The sequence below is a fragment of the Heterodontus francisci genome, chromosome 4 (genome assembly GCF_036365525.1).
Source record: "Heterodontus francisci isolate sHetFra1 chromosome 4, sHetFra1.hap1, whole genome shotgun sequence".
Lineage (NCBI taxonomy): Eukaryota > Metazoa > Chordata > Chondrichthyes > Heterodontiformes > Heterodontidae > Heterodontus > Heterodontus francisci.
Window position 1 is genome coordinate 84,887,845 of NC_090374.1, and position 18,003 is coordinate 84,905,847.

General features: G+C 44.1%; 1 protein-coding gene across 2 annotated transcripts in view; it reads right to left on the bottom strand.

Annotated features, from left to right (window-relative positions):
- Positions 1-18,003, bottom strand: part of efna5b (ephrin-A5b) — a 245,349-nt gene that overhangs the window by 27,040 nt on the left and 200,306 nt on the right. For both annotated transcript variants that reach the window (XM_068029787.1, XM_068029786.1), the window contains exon 2: positions 3,545-3,837. In XM_068029787.1, the coding sequence (XP_067885888.1) occupies positions 3,545-3,837 (293 nt within the window). The remainder of the gene's footprint in view (positions 1-3,544; positions 3,838-18,003) is intronic.

The following is an 18,003-nucleotide window of genomic DNA, read 5'->3' on the forward strand; positions in this document are numbered from 1 at the left end:
TGTTAAATGACCAGGAAGAACCCAAGCATGCAGTAGCTGCTGCAAATGGACCTCTTTGCTAAATATTCCATACTTTCAATTCCCCACAGTGTAAAACATGAACTAACCAACAAATGGCCAGTGTGTTCTATTGCTCAGGAGGGGAAGGAGGACACAGCTGTGCAAGGGAATATAAAAAACAAAATATTTGCCAGTTATTCATTATGCAAGTTTTGTAGCACAGGCCAGTAGTAAAATACTGTTGGCATTTTTGTTTGTGAGAAGTGTCAGTGAACACAAATCTTCCTGAATATCAAGGCAGCCCAACTAAGGCAAATTCATCATTAAAAAACAAACCTGCAAAACATTATGAATTTTCAATGCTGGTATGGCTTCAGAGAAAGAGCGTTAAATGAACTCTACACAATCTAAAGTGATTGCTTTAGGGTCTTTATATCTATTATTTGTGAGTATGGTTTACTGCATATTAAAAAAAAAACTAATTTTAAATGGCCCTAGGGAGTAGATTATCATCTACATGTGGCTTTTAAAGTCAGAAGTACTAATACATGACCTGCGTGCTGTATTTTTATGAAATAGGTCACTTTCACAGCATAATTCCTGTTGTTTATTAACAGATTATCAAGTCTCCTAAAGGATTGGCTACAGATGTACAGCACTTGAAACGTCTTCCTGTATTGTACAATGGCAGCCATTTGATGTCCATACTTCTAAGTATTGATAAATATAAAGATTCTCATTCTGGGTGGGGGAAGAGGAAGAAAACAAATCCTAGATCCACTTGCTTTTCACTGGCTGAATGGGCAATTTGCCTTCCAAAGCTAAAAGCCTGGGGTGCCAAAATTAAGAAATATTGCCTCAATTTGATTTTATCCCACACGAGCTTAGTTGATTAACTAGTTTCTGTTGCTCCAATGAATTACACCAGCTTCTGTCTTTGCCATCTAATTTTATCAGAGGTTCAACAAATCATCTTTATTGTGATGTCTCCCACTGAACTGGAACACTGAAGTACAATTAGGTTTTTCTTAAATGAATTGCCAGAACTGTTAATCTTTATCTAAGCACTATAATAACTATTTTGTTTACTGTGGCAGTTAAAAATATTTTCAGCATCCCACTTGGCAGCCAGCACATGCACTAATTAAAAAAAACCTGACAGATTTACTTGCAATTATCATGACCCCCTTTCTTTTGGATAAAGCTGAAATTAAAGTACTGCAGAGGTCTAATTAAGGTGCAAGTTGCAGCTTACAAGTCACCTTGCTTGTGTCCAGGTCCACCATCACCCACGGTTAACAGTGAACTGCTAAAACACTTTCATTTCTTTGAAGGAGTTCTCAAGTGGGCTTTGTGAACTAGTTATCGGAAGGTAAGCATTCAATAGTGGAGCACCATATCAAAAGGCACTGTCAAAATTGCACAGATGCAAATTTCATTGTGTTAAAAGGTTAATTGAAAGTTTACTAGAAATAAGTTTATTTTTCCCTCCCCTCCCCAACAGATGATTATAGTGAATGTCTGAATCCTCATAAATCAGTCTGCACAGAGCTCTGCTTCACCTTCAGAACTTAGCTGCTGTGTTTAACAGGGACTTTCTTTTACAGACAGCTTGGGGAAAAGCAGAAACAAAAGGTGCTGTGGGCGGTTTTACTCTCTCCACTTTGAGTTTTTGTTGAGGTGAGATGTAGCAGGTCTAACTAGCACCTCTGAGAATTCAAGTGGAAGAATTCCTTCCACTTAATACCAATACAATGCTTCGAAGACATGCTTTAATTTCCCAGGGCACATAGTTACACCACACTTCTGAAAAAATGACAAGTCTCACATTTATTTCATAGAAAGATTAAATCTGGTTATGATCTTTCTCTCTCCCCTCTGTCGAAACCATATACTTTTCTATAAGCTCACCAAATACACATTTAACTTTATTAAAAATAAAAACCTTGCTTCAGTGGTCACACAAACTTCAATCTTTCCAGTGGCTAAAACTTTCTGTTCTAGGAGCTTTTCTATGATATTAGTCAGTAAAAGAATTTCCACTTGGCTTTTATTTCTGAAATACAAAAAAAGCTAGTATAAAATCATTATGAATATCAAGAAGTATTATTAGAATAAAGATTGCCATAACTGTGACAATATCTGCCAGCTAAGTTTCTGTTTCTCTCTCTCTCTTTTCTGCTCCCCCTCTGTCTTTATAGTTCCCAAGGTTCCCAGTCTGATTACTCACTGGGACATTTCAAACATCCAGACAGTCACACCAGGTCTTCTCAGTAAAGGATAAAACTAAATGTTACTGCCCTTTCCGTCAGCACCCAAGCAACAGGAACTTTAGGGTCACCTGCAGAATTACAGTGCTAGGGACAAAATACAACCAACCATACAAGTGACAAACTTGTCTGACTTCAGATCGAGTCTAACCCTTGTTGGTATTTAAAATTACGATCAGTTTAGAAAAGTTGACGCGATACTCTCAGAATCTGTGCCAGTGCAGTCAAGTATTTGCCCCATGGTGCATGATCCTATGGCAGCACAGGGAACACTTCATGGTATTCAATTCCATGGCATCATATATGTCTATCGATACAGGATGGTCCTGGGGCCGAGGTCCAATTTCCTGGCAGCCTATTTATTTGCAGCATTTGATCCATAAGTCATAAACCTTTATAGGGGCGTGAGGCAGCACTCTTGCCTTGTGCACTAGGTTTTCTTCTGAGGTGGTTGTGGGGGAAGATAGGGAAAATAAGCAAATTCAGACACAGTTGTGTTTAGTTTGACAGAAAAAGTGTTTTTTTTTTCTACTATCAGCAATTGATTGTGGAGTCCAGCATGTGAACCGGGCTTACTCTTCAAGGAGATGCTGTTAAGTCTAAGTACAGAACTCTTCCTAAAAGCCATACCAAAATCTACTTGTCAAGACTTCTCACTCTATGATCTTAGCTCTTGTGCAATCAGTTTGTGCACTGGAATGGATGAAAAAACAATTGTATAAGATAGGAATAGCCTGCTTTGATACTTTTTTCCACAAGAAACAAGGAAGATCCAGACGCATAGCAAACTTCATCTTAAACAGGATTTGTTGCCTTGTGAATTACTTTTCAGTGAAAAAGTTGCCTGAAGTCTGATCTTGAGCCTAAGATATATCATGCTAACCAACTGCCATTCCTGATGTCTGTCCAATACCCTGTTTTCTCACTGAATTGAATTTCACATTGTGCGGCCATTACCATTAATTTTCAGAACGCATACCTGAGGCTCAAAAAATATTTACCTTGGAGCTGGAGAAAAGACAGCAACAATCTGTCATTTTTGGCACAATGATGTTTATATGCAAGACACGAGATATGATTTATTAGTGAATCATATGTTTATAAAAGAAATATTGGTCAAATACCTTCTTTGATGAAGACTGTGCCTTGAGAGAGTAAAAAGAGTCATTTAAAAAAGTTGATAAATAACATTCACCTTACAAGAACAATAATAACATGATGTGCACATCACTCTCAAATTGTTGGGAAAACCAATGGAAAAAGAAAATACTCACAGATGTAATAATATTCTCGGCCAGGCCTGAATTCAAATCCTAATGAAAATGGAGTAAACAGCTGGAACTTTTCAGAGAATTTTAAAGGACCATTGGACGCATAAGGCCTGTTACACTCCCATCGCTTGAAACCTTTTGAGGTGTGATCGCACGAGCTGTAGCCATCGTAATTCACCATGTAGAGAACGTAGCGCTCAGTCTTGTCTTCCGGTACAGAGTCATCATAATGAGGGCAGAAAACATCTAAGTAATCATTGATGCACACTTCAATGTGGAAATCACCTTTTAGGAATCTGCAAAAAAAGAGATTTTTTTTATTTCAACAGATAAACAAGAACAGTAGGTGTTATAGATCACCTCTGTCAACAATTTTTCAGGAGAAAGAATATCACTTCAAAATCTTGCATTGTAGTAATTAAATCTACTTCAAATCACATGCATTTCGATTGACATTACTGCACACTCCAGCTTTTAGAATTATTCACTCAACTCCCAATGATAAGAATGTACAGGACAGGGCGAGATAACTTCTGACCATCCATCTGGTCGCAGTGATCGCTCATTCGAAATCATTAAAATGGAACTATCGTTAGTTTCACATCCTAATGAAAATGGAGTAAACAGATGGAACTTTTCAGAGAATTTTAAAGGGCCATTGGACGCATAAGGCCTGTTACACTCCCATCGCTTGAAACCTTTTGAGGTGTGATCGCATGAGCTGTAGCCATCATTTTTTGCTGGGTAGTTTCTACACCCCACAACCACCCCCTCCCCCCACAACCACCCCCGCCCAATCAACATTTCTCTGTCAACTTAGGCTGGCAATTCTGCATCCAAGAATGGGAACACTGAGTTCTCTCCAGCCACTAAAAAGTAGACTGGTCCGCACAGGTGTACCCTCTAATCTTCCCTGCCTGCCCCCAACCCAACCCCTGTTAAATGATGGTACAGCTTTCACCTTTCCATTTGGAACCTCCCTACATAATGTGACCAAGAATTTGAGCATATTGGGGCTTGAAAATGTCTCCATCCCTCTGCCATGGCAGAAGCTTTAAGTACAGGACCTTTTTCCAAAAATCAGTTAAAAGGGCTACAATTAAGTTGAACATTCTTTTATTTACACCTGTCTGACTGTATCAAAATAGTTCTGTTTAAAAAGGGAAAGTGTTGATAACATCATTTGAAGCCCAGGCTTGCAGCAGTCCCCAGGCCCAAAGGAACTCATCATTGGTAGAGCTGCACTCACCAGTCTTGGTGCTTCACTGATTATGTCCCAGTGGCTGCCGTGTTAATATAGATCTGAGGACTCGGGGCAGTATCTAGAGAATGTGATGCTTAGTCAACTGACCTGAGACAAACTGCCTACTCTGCTTAATAGCAAAGGAGTAATGTGTCAGCTTGCTTGAACATATACATAGGGTAGCTAGTCTCTAAAGCTATGACTTATGTTGCAAGTTGGAAGCATCCATTTCCTCCTAATGTTCAACACATTAAAATAAATAAGCTGATAAAGTTTTCACAAGGACTAATGGATCACCTTGTCTGGTTTTGCATGGGGTATTAAACTACACCAGTTGTGGACACTAAACAGTTACCTGAAAGAAATGATCTCACATCTCTAGCTCCATTTAAAGTCAGATCACTGAACTGACTCTTAACTTATGTTGCGATGTTTTTATCAATGCAAACTCAAAACTCCTTCATATTGACAGATAAGTTATAGTATAACTGCCCTCTGAAATCTTGTATTTGTGTGTGTGTGACTGTGTCAGTTAGTTAAATGCTCCAAACTGCATCTAGAAATCGATCAACACTGTTTACGCAAAAATATCATGAGAACAACATAAAGAATACATTTTTGTGAATTGTTAATCATAATACTCATCCAGATTTAATTTTTAGAAAGGAATCAGATGGTGAGACTAGTTTTTTAAATTCTAAATACTGGCCATATATTTGCCCCAACATTCTTACAAAATTAAAAGTAAGTATACTGCCAGGGTGCAGTAGTAATCCTGCAAACACTGTTATTCACCTGTTGTTAAAAGAGAGACACCACACTGATATAAAACAATTATTAACAAAATTTGCAGGGCTGAATATGTATTCAATTTTTGACAATATCTGAGAACATAAGTAGTAAATCAGATAAAGGGATAGTGAGCCTTTCTATTCAGTGAGACTTGTATTGAAGTCGAAGTCCACTGGCAATGTCACAACACTAGTACCATCTCTAATTTTAACAAGAATTAAGACATACGTTATTAAAGGAATGCACAACATTAATTACTGCTGAAACTGCTTGACTTGAGACCTCTGAATGAAAGCCAGCCATGAAATTTGGCTTAAGATGCTGACACAACTGCTTGTGTTAGCAAATAATGATTTTTAGATGCACACAGCAGGAAGTTTTCCCAACACCACTCCTAAAAGATGGCATACACTTTGACTTGTACCTGCTGTCTGGGTATGCCTCATTAGGGGTACTTAAACACTGAAGCTCATTTTCAAACACCAATGTGATTTTGAAATGGCAAATTGATAATTCCCAATCCTCCAAGACATGCACACTAACTATGAAGACAAAGTCCCTCAACAATTCCTACATATTCAATAATTTGATGGCTACCAGCCAAGATGAAAAATTGAAGTCACCAGACCCATTCTGATCTTAATTACACCAACTTCCCCTCTTTTGTCCCCATCAGACATATGAATTTGCTGCCCCCTTGCTGATAACTATTTTTATTAGCTACAATCTTTGTCGATAATTTTGAACAAGGTTGGCCTTTCCTCTGCCTGTACATTTGAAGCTATTGCAATAATACTTTAAAAGTTAGAACAGCTATGCAAAGATTATTTGTTGTGCACTGTACTGTGAAAAAAGTGAATTGAATTTTAATAAAGCATGTTTTGTAGCTGTATTGAAATGTATTTTTAATAGCCTTACAAATGTACCATATGTCCCTCCACCAGTCACAAGATACACAAAGCATATTGACTATGCAAGGTAACAAATCAGCAGTTCTTACTGATGATTTTAGGGCTTCATTAGTGATACATTCCCTTTTACTTTTAAGCTTGGGGATATGTTCTTGACCTTCTAAATGATTATAGAGTCTTCCTCCTCCATATATTTTACCCATGTGATGAATATATATAGTGGGTTAGAGGAAATTGTTTAAAAATGCACAACAGGGAACAGTGAGATACTCAGTTCTTCCTGAGACCGAGAAACAGCCAAGACCTGCTACATTCAGTATGTCTTAGACATAGAACAGGTCACGCATTCCACTGTTCCTATTGTACATTCTTTTTATACACAGATATGAATGTAGGACATTGTGCAAAATGTTTAGTTAACAACTTGGGATAATGCAAGAGCATCATGCATTAGCTAGTATATGCAGCAACAATGAAATCACAAAGAACAAGAAAGAGGTCAGACCAACAGAGGGGCCTTACTGAATGTTGTTAAATATACTGTATAGGTTACTTGAGGTAAAAACAGAACAAAAAGCAATTTGCATAAATGTAATTAACCACAGTACTGGCTAAAGACAGTTTTAGATAAGTAGGATGCTTAGCTTAGATGGAACTTATCAATCAAATGACTTTGATAGTGAAAAGGTTAAGGTACTAGCCTGTGTAAACAAACTCAAGCTTGGTGGACAGGTACTGTGATAAGCTCAGGCAGGGCACTGCAAGGAAAACAAGATGCAGCAACCTTGAGAAAAGATAAGAGCTGTGGCCTGACATCTACCAGTTTCTGTATAAATATAAAATAATAGGTAGCCAGGGTACTTCTGATCAATAACTGGCCTAGATTGGTTACATTTGTAATCCCCAAAGAGTATTCTATTTGTTAGCATAACAGACATATTTACTTAAAATAAAAACAAGAAATGCTGGAACCACTCAGCAGGTCTGGCAGCATCTGTGGAAAGAGAAGCAGAGTTAACGTTTCGGGTCAGTGACCCTTCATCGGAACTGACAAATATTAGAAAAGTCACAGGTTATAAGCAAGTGAGGTGGGGGTGGGGCAAGAGATAACAAAGGAGGTCTAGATTGAACCAGGCCACATAGCTGACCAAAAGGTCACGGAGCAAAGGCAAACAATATGTTAATGGTGTGTTGAAAGACAAAGCATTAGTACAGATTAGGTGTAAATACACTGAATATTGAACAGCAACAAGTGCAAACCTGATAAAAAACAGTGGGTAAGCAAACTGAACAAACTAAGATGAAATGAAATAAATGCAAAAAAAAAAGATTGTAAAAAATGGAAAAAAGAATGGGAAAAAAAGGAAGAAAAAATAACTAAAAATGAAAGTAAAATGGGGGGCTGTCATGCTCTGAAATTATTGAACTCAATGTTCAGTCCGGCAGGCTGTAGTGTGCCTAATCGGTAAATGAGATGCTGTTCCTCGAGCTTGCGTTGATGTTCACTGGAACACTGCAGCAATCCCAGGACAGAGATGTGAGCATGAGAGCAGGGGGGAGTGTTGAAATGGCAAGCAACCGGAAGCTCAGGGTCCTGCTTGCGGACTGAGCGGAGATGTTCCGCAGAGCGGTCACCCAGTCTGCGCTTGGTCTCCCCAATGTAGAGGAGACCACACTGTGAGCAGCGAATACAGTATACTACATTGAAAGAAGTAAAAGTAAATCGCTGCTTCACCTGAAAGGAGTGTTTGGGGCCTGGGATAGTGAGGAGAGAGGAGGTAAATGGGCAGGTATTACACCTCCTGCGATTGCAGGGGAAGGTGCCCTGGGACGGGGACGAAGTGGTGGGGGTAATGGAGGAGTGGACCATGGTGTCGCGGAGGGAACGATCCCTTCGGAATGCTGACAGGGGAAGGGAGGGGAAGATGCGATTGGTAGTGGCATCACGCTGGAGGTGGCGGAAATGGCGGAGGATGATCCTTTGGATATGGAGGCTGGTGGGGTGAAAAGTGAGGACAAGGGGAACCCTGTCACAGTTCTGGGAGGGAGGGGAAGGGGTGAGGGTAGAGGTGCGGGGAATGGGTCGGACACGGTTGAGGGCCCTGTCAACCACAGTGGGGGGAAATCCTCGGTTGAGGAAAAAGGTCATATCAGAAGCACTGTCATGGAAGGTAGCATCATCAGAGCAGATGCGTCGGATACGGAGAAACTGGGAGAATGGAATGGAGTCCTAACAGGAGGTAGGGTGTGAAGAAGTGCAGTCGAGGTAGCATTCCGAAGGGATCGTTCCCTCCGCGACACCCTGGTCCACTCCTCCATTACCCCCACCACCTCGTCCCCGTCCCAGGGCACCTTCCCCTGCAATCGCAGGAGGTGTAATACCAGCCCATTTACCTCCTCTCTCCTCAGAGAGATTCAGAGTGAAGCTTCCGCGAAATGCTGTTTCCATAAGAACTATTCTAAAAATTAAATCCATGGGGATATATATAGGCATAAATACCATTTGTTTATGAATGAGCTGGAAAGAATAAGCCTCCTGCCAGGGGCACCAGCCAAATATGGTCCCTGCCAGGACATGCACGAGCCATGTCCAACAGCCTATCAATACCCAAGGAGCCCAGCTTCTGAACCCCCTGATCCCATTGGAACAAGGAGCTCTCCGTCATGCCCGTGAGTCCCAGCACCGGCAAGCAGCATACCAACCTGTTCACTTAGGCCAGAATGTTCCTAGCCCTGTGGAGACGGCTTTGGAGGTGAGGGGCACAGAAATTTAGATTGTAGTGCCTCGAGTCAGCTCCCAGACATATTGCCGCCTCCAGTTGAGTTTCCCCAGGGGCGGGATGCCACTGGAAATGGCAACCAGTTCTGCAGAGGCAGGCAGGCAATCAAGGGAATCAAGACCTCAATTAAGGGCCAATTTCTGAGAGTAACAAGTCTGTTGGTGTCACATGAGCCTTCCGCTGTGTCAGGAGCCCAGCAACACTTCAGAGGCAGCCTCTCGGCAGGAAGTCAGAGGTCTATCAGAGGCTGCTACAAATGGCGGCATCAGGGAGATGCAAGGCTCGAAGGGCTGGAATCGCAGCTGAACGCATTCTTGCAGAAAAGTCCCACTCTACACTGAGGACTCTTAGTTCTGAACCTTGTTTTTTATTATTCCCTCTGGACCCTTTCGTGAGCACCTCCATTTTAAGGCGGCACCTAGGTCTCTCTCTTCCTCAGCAATTCTCACCTCTCCCAGTGAGGCTCCTGTCAGGCCCTCTGGCATCCGTGTGCTGCCTGCTGTCCCAGATTGGACGGTGAATGTGGAGGTGGCCTGTTAATTTATGCCTCCTGTAAGATCACAAAGGCGAGCAGACCGCTAACATGAGCGGGGTCAATACCCAGAAATGGCCCCGACCTGTGAATTTTATAATTCTGGAAGATTCTAGCCATAGAGTAGGTTCCAATGGATAAGGGAGGGGGTGGGGCCCTGGAGGAGCCCAAATTTTCTTGGCTCCTAGGGCTTCCAAAATTCTAAATTGCACTTTAAGTGGAAATAAAGTCAAAATACGAGGAAACCACATTTCTATACATATGAAAGCAACTCTGGAATTCCACAGAGTGGCACAACAGCAGTATGTCTGAACACACCCAATTTATAGCAGTAGAACAAAAAGTAGAAGTACTTTCAGTCAAAATGTTATTACACAGTCAAATCACATGTCACACTGGAGTGTGATATCATCTTCGCAATCAACAGGATTCATAAAAAATGTACCATATAAGTATAATTTTTTAAAATTCTTTCATGGGATGTGGACATCACTGGCAAGGCCAGCATTTATTACCCATCCCTAACTGCCTTGTTGAACCGCTGCAGTCCACGTGGTGTAACGGCCTGCTCAGGTCGGGAAAAAGAACCCGACCCGAACCACAGTGGACCCGAGCCCAACCCGCCCGAGCCCCTCCGATTTCACCCTGAGCCCGACCCGAGCCCGACTCCACTCGACCCCCGACTCCACTCGACCCGACCAACCCTTTACTTACCTTCTGACTGGGAAACTCCACGAAGCTGCAGTGCATGTGTGATGACGTCATAGTGACGTCACTCGCACACTGCACAGACTCAGTTTCGTCCCGGATTCCTGACTCAGGTAAGTTTTTTATTTTTAATACTTACTGGCATAGCACTTGACGTGTGTGTCCGGCTCGAGCGCGACCTGGACCAGGCCCAACCTGAGCCTGAAAGCCAGACCCGGAAGAAGGGCCCGACCCAAACCCGACACAGGGTCGGGTAGCAGGCATTTAACGTGGTGTAGGTACACCCACAGTGCTGTTAGGAAGGGAGTTCCAGGATTTTGATCCAGCGACAATGAAAGAATGGTGATATAGTTCCAGTCAGGATGGTGTGTAGCTTGGAGGGGAACTTGCAGGTGGTGGTGTTCCCGTGCATCTGCTGCCCTTGTCCTTCCAGATGGTAGAAGTCAAGAATGTGGAAGATGTTGTCGAAGGAGGCTTGGTGAATTGCTGCCATGCATCTTGTAGATAGTACATACTGCTGCCACTTGCATCGGTGGTGGAAGGAGTGAATGTTGAAGGTGGTAGATGGGGTGCCAATCAAGTGGGCTGCTTTATCCTGGATGGTGTTGAGCTTCTTGAGTGTTGTTGGAGCTACACTCATCCAGGCAAGTGGAGAGTATTCCATCACCTCCTAACTTGTGCCTTGTCGATAGTGGACAGGCTTTGGGGAGTCAGGAGGTGGGTTATTCACTGCAGAATTCCCAGCCTCTGACCTGCTCTTGTAGCCACAGTATTTATGTGGCTGGTCCAGTTCAGTTTCTGGTCAATGGATGTTGATAGTGGGGGATTTAGCGATGGTAATGCCACTGAATGTCAAGGTGAAATGGTTAGATTCTCTCTTGTTGGAGTAGGTCATTGCCTGGCACTTGTGTGGCGTGAACGTAACTTACCACCTATCATCCCATGCCTGTCTGTTGTCCTGGTCTTGCTGCATATGGACACAGACTGCTTCAGTATCTGAGGCGTCGCGAATGGTGCTGAACATTGCACAATCATTAGCAAACATCCCCACTTCAGACATTGATGAGGCAGCTGAAGATGGTTGGGCCTAGGACACTACCCTGAGGAACTCCTGCAGTGATGTCCTGGAGCTCATACGATTGACCTCCAACAACCACAGCCATCTTCCTTTGTGCTAGGTATGACTCCAACCAGCAGAGAGTTTTCCCCCTGATTCCCATTTACTCCAGGTTTGCTAGGGCTCCTTGATGCCATACTCGGTCAAATGCTGCCTTGATGTCAAAGGCAATCATTCTCAGCTCACCTCTGGAGTTCAGCTTTTTTGTCCATGTTTGGACCAAGGCTGTAATGACTTTAGGAGCTGAGTGGCCCTGGCGAAACCCAAACTGGGCGCCAGAGAACAGGTTATTGCTGAGCAAGTGCTGCTTGATAGCACTGTCAATGACACCTTCTATCACTTTGCTGATGATTGAGGGTAGACTGATAGGGTGGTAATTGGCCTGGTTGGATTTGTCCTGCTTTGTGTATACAGGGCATACCTGGGCAATTTTTCACATTGTCAGGTAGATGCCAGTGTTGTAGCTGTACTGGAACAGCTTGGCTAGGGGCGCAGCTAGTTCTGGAGTACAAGTCTTCAGTACTATTGCTGGAATGTTATCAGGGCAGTATCCAGTGCCTTCAGCTGTTTCTTGATATTACACGGAGTGAATCAAATTGGCTGTAGGCTGGTATCTGTAATGCTGGGGACCTCAGATGATTCATCCACTCGGCACTTCTGGCTGAAGATCGATACAAATGCTTCAGCCTTGTCTTTCGCATTGATGTGCTAGGTTCCCCCATCAATGAGGATGGGGATATTTGTGGAGCTTCCTCCTCCTGTTATTTGTTTAATTGTCCACCACCATTCAGGAATGGATGTGGCAGGATTCCGAAGCTTAAATCTGATCCGTTGGTTGTGGAATCGCTTAGCTCTGTCTATTGCATGCTGCTTCTGCTGTTTGCCATGCAGGTAGTCCTGTGTTGTAGCTTCACAAGGCTGACACCCCATTTTTAGGTATGCCTGGTGTTGCTCCTGGCATGCACTCCTGCACTTTTCATTGAGCCAAGGTTGATGGTAATGGTAGAATGGGGGATATGCTGGGCCATGAGGTTACAGATTGTGGTTGAAGACAATTCTGCTGCAGATGGCCAATTTTGAGTTGCCAAATCTGTTTGAAATCTATCTCATTTAGCACAGTGGTAGTGCCCCTCAATGTGAAGACGGGACTTTGTCTCCACAAGGACTGTGCGGTGGTCACTCCTACGAATACTATCATGGACAGATGAATCTGCGACAGATAGATTGGTGAAGATGAAGTCAAGTAGGTTTTTCCCTCGTTAGCTCCCTCACCACCTGCCACAGATCCAATTTAGCAGCTATGTCCTTTAGGACTCATCCAGCTCGGTCAGTAGTGGTGTTACCGAGCCACTCTTAGTGATGGACATTGAAGGCCCCCACCCAGAGTTCATTCTGTGCCCTTGCCACCCTCAGTGCTTCTTCGAAGTGGTGTTCAACATGGAGGAGTGCAGGACAACATTGGCCCATAATTGGAGACAGCCGCACCTAACAGGCAGGGACAGGCACAGCTGCCTGCCCTCACCCCCATGGAGGAGACGGTGCTGGCAAACATTGGCGCAGTCATGACTGAGGTAGTGGCCAGTGTATGAGTCTAAAACCATCAAGGGTGATATGTTCCTACCTAATCCACCTTCTCACATTCCACTTCACCGTGGCACATTCTTTTGTGATTTACAAGTTGCAGATGGTGTAAGAATGCATCACTTCCTTTCCCCCTCTTCCCTCACCTACCAGAAAGGAGGAGTCCGGATCCAACTTTGCTCAGGGCTTCACGCAGAGCTTGGAGCCCATCCTTTCCAGCGTGGAAGTGGTGGCAAACTCTGCTTGCATACCAGACCATGTAGTATCTGATGGCTTATGTCCCAGCTTCCATTGCAACACAAGCAGAAGCCACCCAATATTTGAGCGCTGCAGTGGAAGCAATGAAATCTCAGCCTGGTGCTATGCAGGCTTAGCCTGCTGCCAGCATGGCTGTGAATACCAGTGCTCAAAGGGGCTTTCAGGGTCTCACAACAAATCCAGCAATGTGCTTCAGCAGATTACTGGGATTGCTGATGCACCGCCCGGGGGAGTGGCACTGGCTCTCAGGAGCTCGAACCTGCTGTCCTCTCTCAGGATGACAGCATTCGTGCATCCACCACTGCTACTCCACTAGTGCCCGTGCTGTTGCCCGTCAGCCAGCCAGTCCAGACTGCTGCCATCCACGCCAGGTGGTGCAGTCCGAAGCTGGGCTGTCTCGGGCCAGAGCTGTTCGAAGGCATCCTGCAAAGCCACCTGCAATTTCCCCCAGAGAAAGTCAGCAACCTCCTTCCAGCTATGCTGCAGCCACTGCGGTAGCACTACAGAGAAACACTTGAACAGGCAAAGGCATCCACAAGACAGCCATTAAGGGAAAGCACAAGGGTGATTAGTTGACTTTTGTAAGGAATAGTGAATGCCTTGTTGGATAAAATTGGTTTGGAATGGTTGTTTTGTGGTGGCTTTTATTTCAGCATTGTGGCCCTGAGGACACTGTGATAGTCTGTAACAGAGGGGTGGTAAGGTGTGTGACTATTGTACAATGGAGATTTGGGTTGTGTTCAGTGGAATCACAATTGAATGAGGTGATCACAGACAACCCAATCAGAAAGGGGATGTGCCAGTTGCCTCCTCCTGCTCCAGAACTGCTCACCACATCCCTGGCGGCAAGGGCTGTGCCCTCATGATGGCCAGGTTGTAGAGGATACAGCAAACTACCACAAACCAGAACACCTACTCTGGCAAGTATTGGAGGGCACCCCCAGAGCAGTCCAGGCAGCAGAGCAATTGCTTCAGCGACCCAATGATCTGCGATATTATGTTTTATGTGGCAGCATGGTTCTCATTGTACACATGCTGGTTGGGTTACAGAGCAGAATCATGAGCCAAGTGTAAAGTGGATAGCCCTCATCCCCAGCAGCCACCCTCTGGTTTGACATGGTGGTTCAGATACCAAGGGAACATGGATTAGCCCAGAATGAAAGTATCATGACTGCTGCCAGGATAGCGGGCATTCTCCAGCGTGATGTGCTGAGCTTGATTGTGCACCAAATGTACATTCAGCAACTGGTAACCTTTACAGTTATGATGCATCTCAGCATTTTGAAGCAAGGGCTGCAAAGTCAAAGTGTGCATTTGGTGGTGCCCTGTATCATGGGGAAGCCTGCAATCTGGGCTAAGACATGTGCAAGCTCTACCCGCTTCTCTCGGTTCAGAGAGAACACAATGAAGTCCTTTCGCCACTGTCACCTCTCTGTTGCAGCAGTGCACAGAAAACTGGGAGATATTACATATGTTGCCTGCTTTAGCCTGGAAGGATCCCGAAACAAAGAAATTCATGGCCACAGTCATCTCCACAGCCACTGGCAGCACCATTCGTGCCCTGCTCTGAGGTTGCAGGTCTAGAGATAACAGATTTCAGTAAGCATCTCCTTTGTAAAGTGCAGACGACGCACACTCTGATCCCGGCTTAAGTGGAGGTAAGAGAAGTGGTCCCAGAAGACCCTAGGTGGATAAGGTCTCCTGCTGAGAGCCCTTCTCCCCCTCTTGCCTCTGCTAGCAGCTTGTCCACTTCCCTGCTGCCTCTGCTCCATTTTCCTCTCATGCTACAGCCCAAGAGGGATTGCAAATATAGAACTCATGACTAGGAGCAACTGGCTTAACCAGAACCGTTGCCAAGGCCTTCTCCATGTGCAGCACCACTCGCTGTCAACCTCACCAACTTTAACCAACTCTTCAAACCACCAAATGCTTTTACAAACTCAAATAGAACCAGTACAGATTAATCAGGAAATAACCTGCAAGTCATTGATGTTCCCTTCAAATAATGCTGGTGGGAGGTGGTCCTTCCATTCAGCTGTTGTGTTTATGAGAGGACATTAGCCAGAGCGTTGAGGTCGAAGATGGCACTTCTGGTGTCAAATCAGCGTTACATGCATTCTGACATCACGATCCGTCTCTTCTGCATACTTCTGCCACATGTTCGCAACACCCACATTAACTCTCTCACCAAGATGGCATACAGCACGGGACATGCCAAAAGGGCTTGAGCACAACATGAATGCCAAAAATGGCACCTGGAGCACCAAAACTACAAAGCCCAATCTGCTTGGTGTGCACATGTGTTATACATAGTGATGATGTCGGAATGCCTCTCACATACAATGTACGCATGCCTGAGTCCATCTACAAACAGTACATGATAAGGCACAAAAATCCAAAGCACCAGGATGTGAAATACATGCTGGAATCTGATCAACAAATCCTAAGAAAACTGTTTCAGAGCCAAAATACAGACATCTAGTTGAAACAGCAAATTGTCTCCTGCGAAACTTCACACACATTGCCTGTAAAAACTCAATTTTAATACCAAGAAAGTAGGTTTGTAAGCTTCTTCTTTCATTCTGTCATTTATTTTTAAATACACTGAATGGGTTTGTTTTATCCCCCCCAAAAAATGATTATGTGAAATGAGAAGGAACCAGAATACAGGCAGTGCTTTATGATTCTTCCCAGCTCAGTATAGGGAAAAAAAAACCTTCCATACAGCTGTCAAGATCTGGGAACTGTTAAAAGTGAGATTGATGCATAAAAAGAGCGAGACTGATCACAACCCATTTAGACGCATGGAGCTGTGTTTATTTTTAAAAGTGAGATGCTTCAGAAAAGGTGACATTTTTCAACCAAAATCAGCAAGATTCAATCCATATGAGTGAGACTTGGCAGATATGTTTAAATCCTAATAGATCTGTTTTAGTGGCCTTGGTAGGCCCAATTATTCATCGGGTTTACCCAAGTGTCAGATATCCAAGGCCACTGCCAGGCAATACAATGCATAATGGCTATTCTAGTGCTTGCTCCTGGTATTTCTTGTGCTTTTTATTCAGCTTAGCAAGTTGGCCTACCGTTAAGCAAAAACATTGACTTTCTGTAATGAAACCAGTGTTGAAAGAGTCGCTCTGTGCTCAGATCGAAACCACAAATTGGGTTTGCTGACCGAATGCGCAGACACACTCAGCTGCTTCTAGACATGCTAAAAAAGGAGGAAGTCCATGTTAGCTTTGTGACCACAATCCATATCTGTCACATACTGTGTAAGTAATCTGTTCAGTATCCTCTCGCAGGAGCAGAGGAAGCACAACTCAGCTACAGAACACTGCATCAGTGTGAAGGTCCCAGCAGTAGCCAAAGCACCATTTCATTTCCCAAGACAGGGGTAACACTTCAGCTCTCACATCTTAACCTCTTTAGTTTTCAAGTATAGCACCTTGGAAATCAAAAGTTCTATATGTATACATCCAAATGGCAAAACTAGCTAAGATATATTACTAGTGATAGGGTGAAATCATAGTCATACACTCCTCCTCATGTCACTTACATTGAAACAAAGCAAAAAGTCAATATAAGGACCACAGAAAGAATATTTGATACTAAACTGATGAAATCATTTGTCACAAAATATTTCCCACCTTTTCCTTCATCTCCAAAAGGGGCGGACTTTGACTAAGGTTTGGTAATATCTCTTGTATCTTTCCAAATGACCATACTTCATAGGAGTGCACTTGGACAACAGGGGCAGGCTTCAGGAGTCCGTTGAGACTAAATGGAGGTCCTGAGTCCGTGCTTCGCGGCAGCCAGACCAGCTCAGCAAATTTTTCCGGAGGTGGCCTCCTAATTGGCCACCTCCGGGCTCACCATCCAATTAAGGCGGGCAGGCTCCCGATGTTGGCAGCCAATCAGAGGCCCGGCAGCTCCAGAGCCTGGGCAGGCCCACCAAAAGAGGTGGGTATTGCGGAGGTAGGTCATAGATCAAGGTAAGTTTTACATTAAAATTCAGAGGGGCCAAGGGGGCGGCCTTGCCTGCCTGCAGCCCCCACTTTGGACCATTGAGCCTCCAGCTCTGATGGCCTCCTGCAGGGAGGCAGCAACAATGATGATGGCCTGCCCATGGGGGGAATGGGGAAGAACATTCCACCAGTGGCAAAATGCTGGCAGTCTCAAAGAATGGACCCTAATAGGGTTGTTAAATATTTAAATTAGCTGCCTGCTGAATGGAAGCAGGCAGCAGCTCCACATCCAGTCCTGTCTCTCCCATCTACTTTCCCAGCCAGCCACCCAGGGGCTGGTAAAATCATGCCCCGAAATGTCAACAAACTGTCAGGGATGGGGATCCATGCCTGATCCTATCCAGTCCCCACAAATGCACCTTGACGCAGAAGTCACTGGACAGTGAGAAGCTGTTGGAACCTTGACTTCTATTTCCCCTCCTTAGCAAATGGGAATTGAAGCCAAGTGCAGCATCCCCATTGCTACCCTGGCCCGAGATCAATAGAAAGCACTTTCATTTCAAATGATTGCCAGA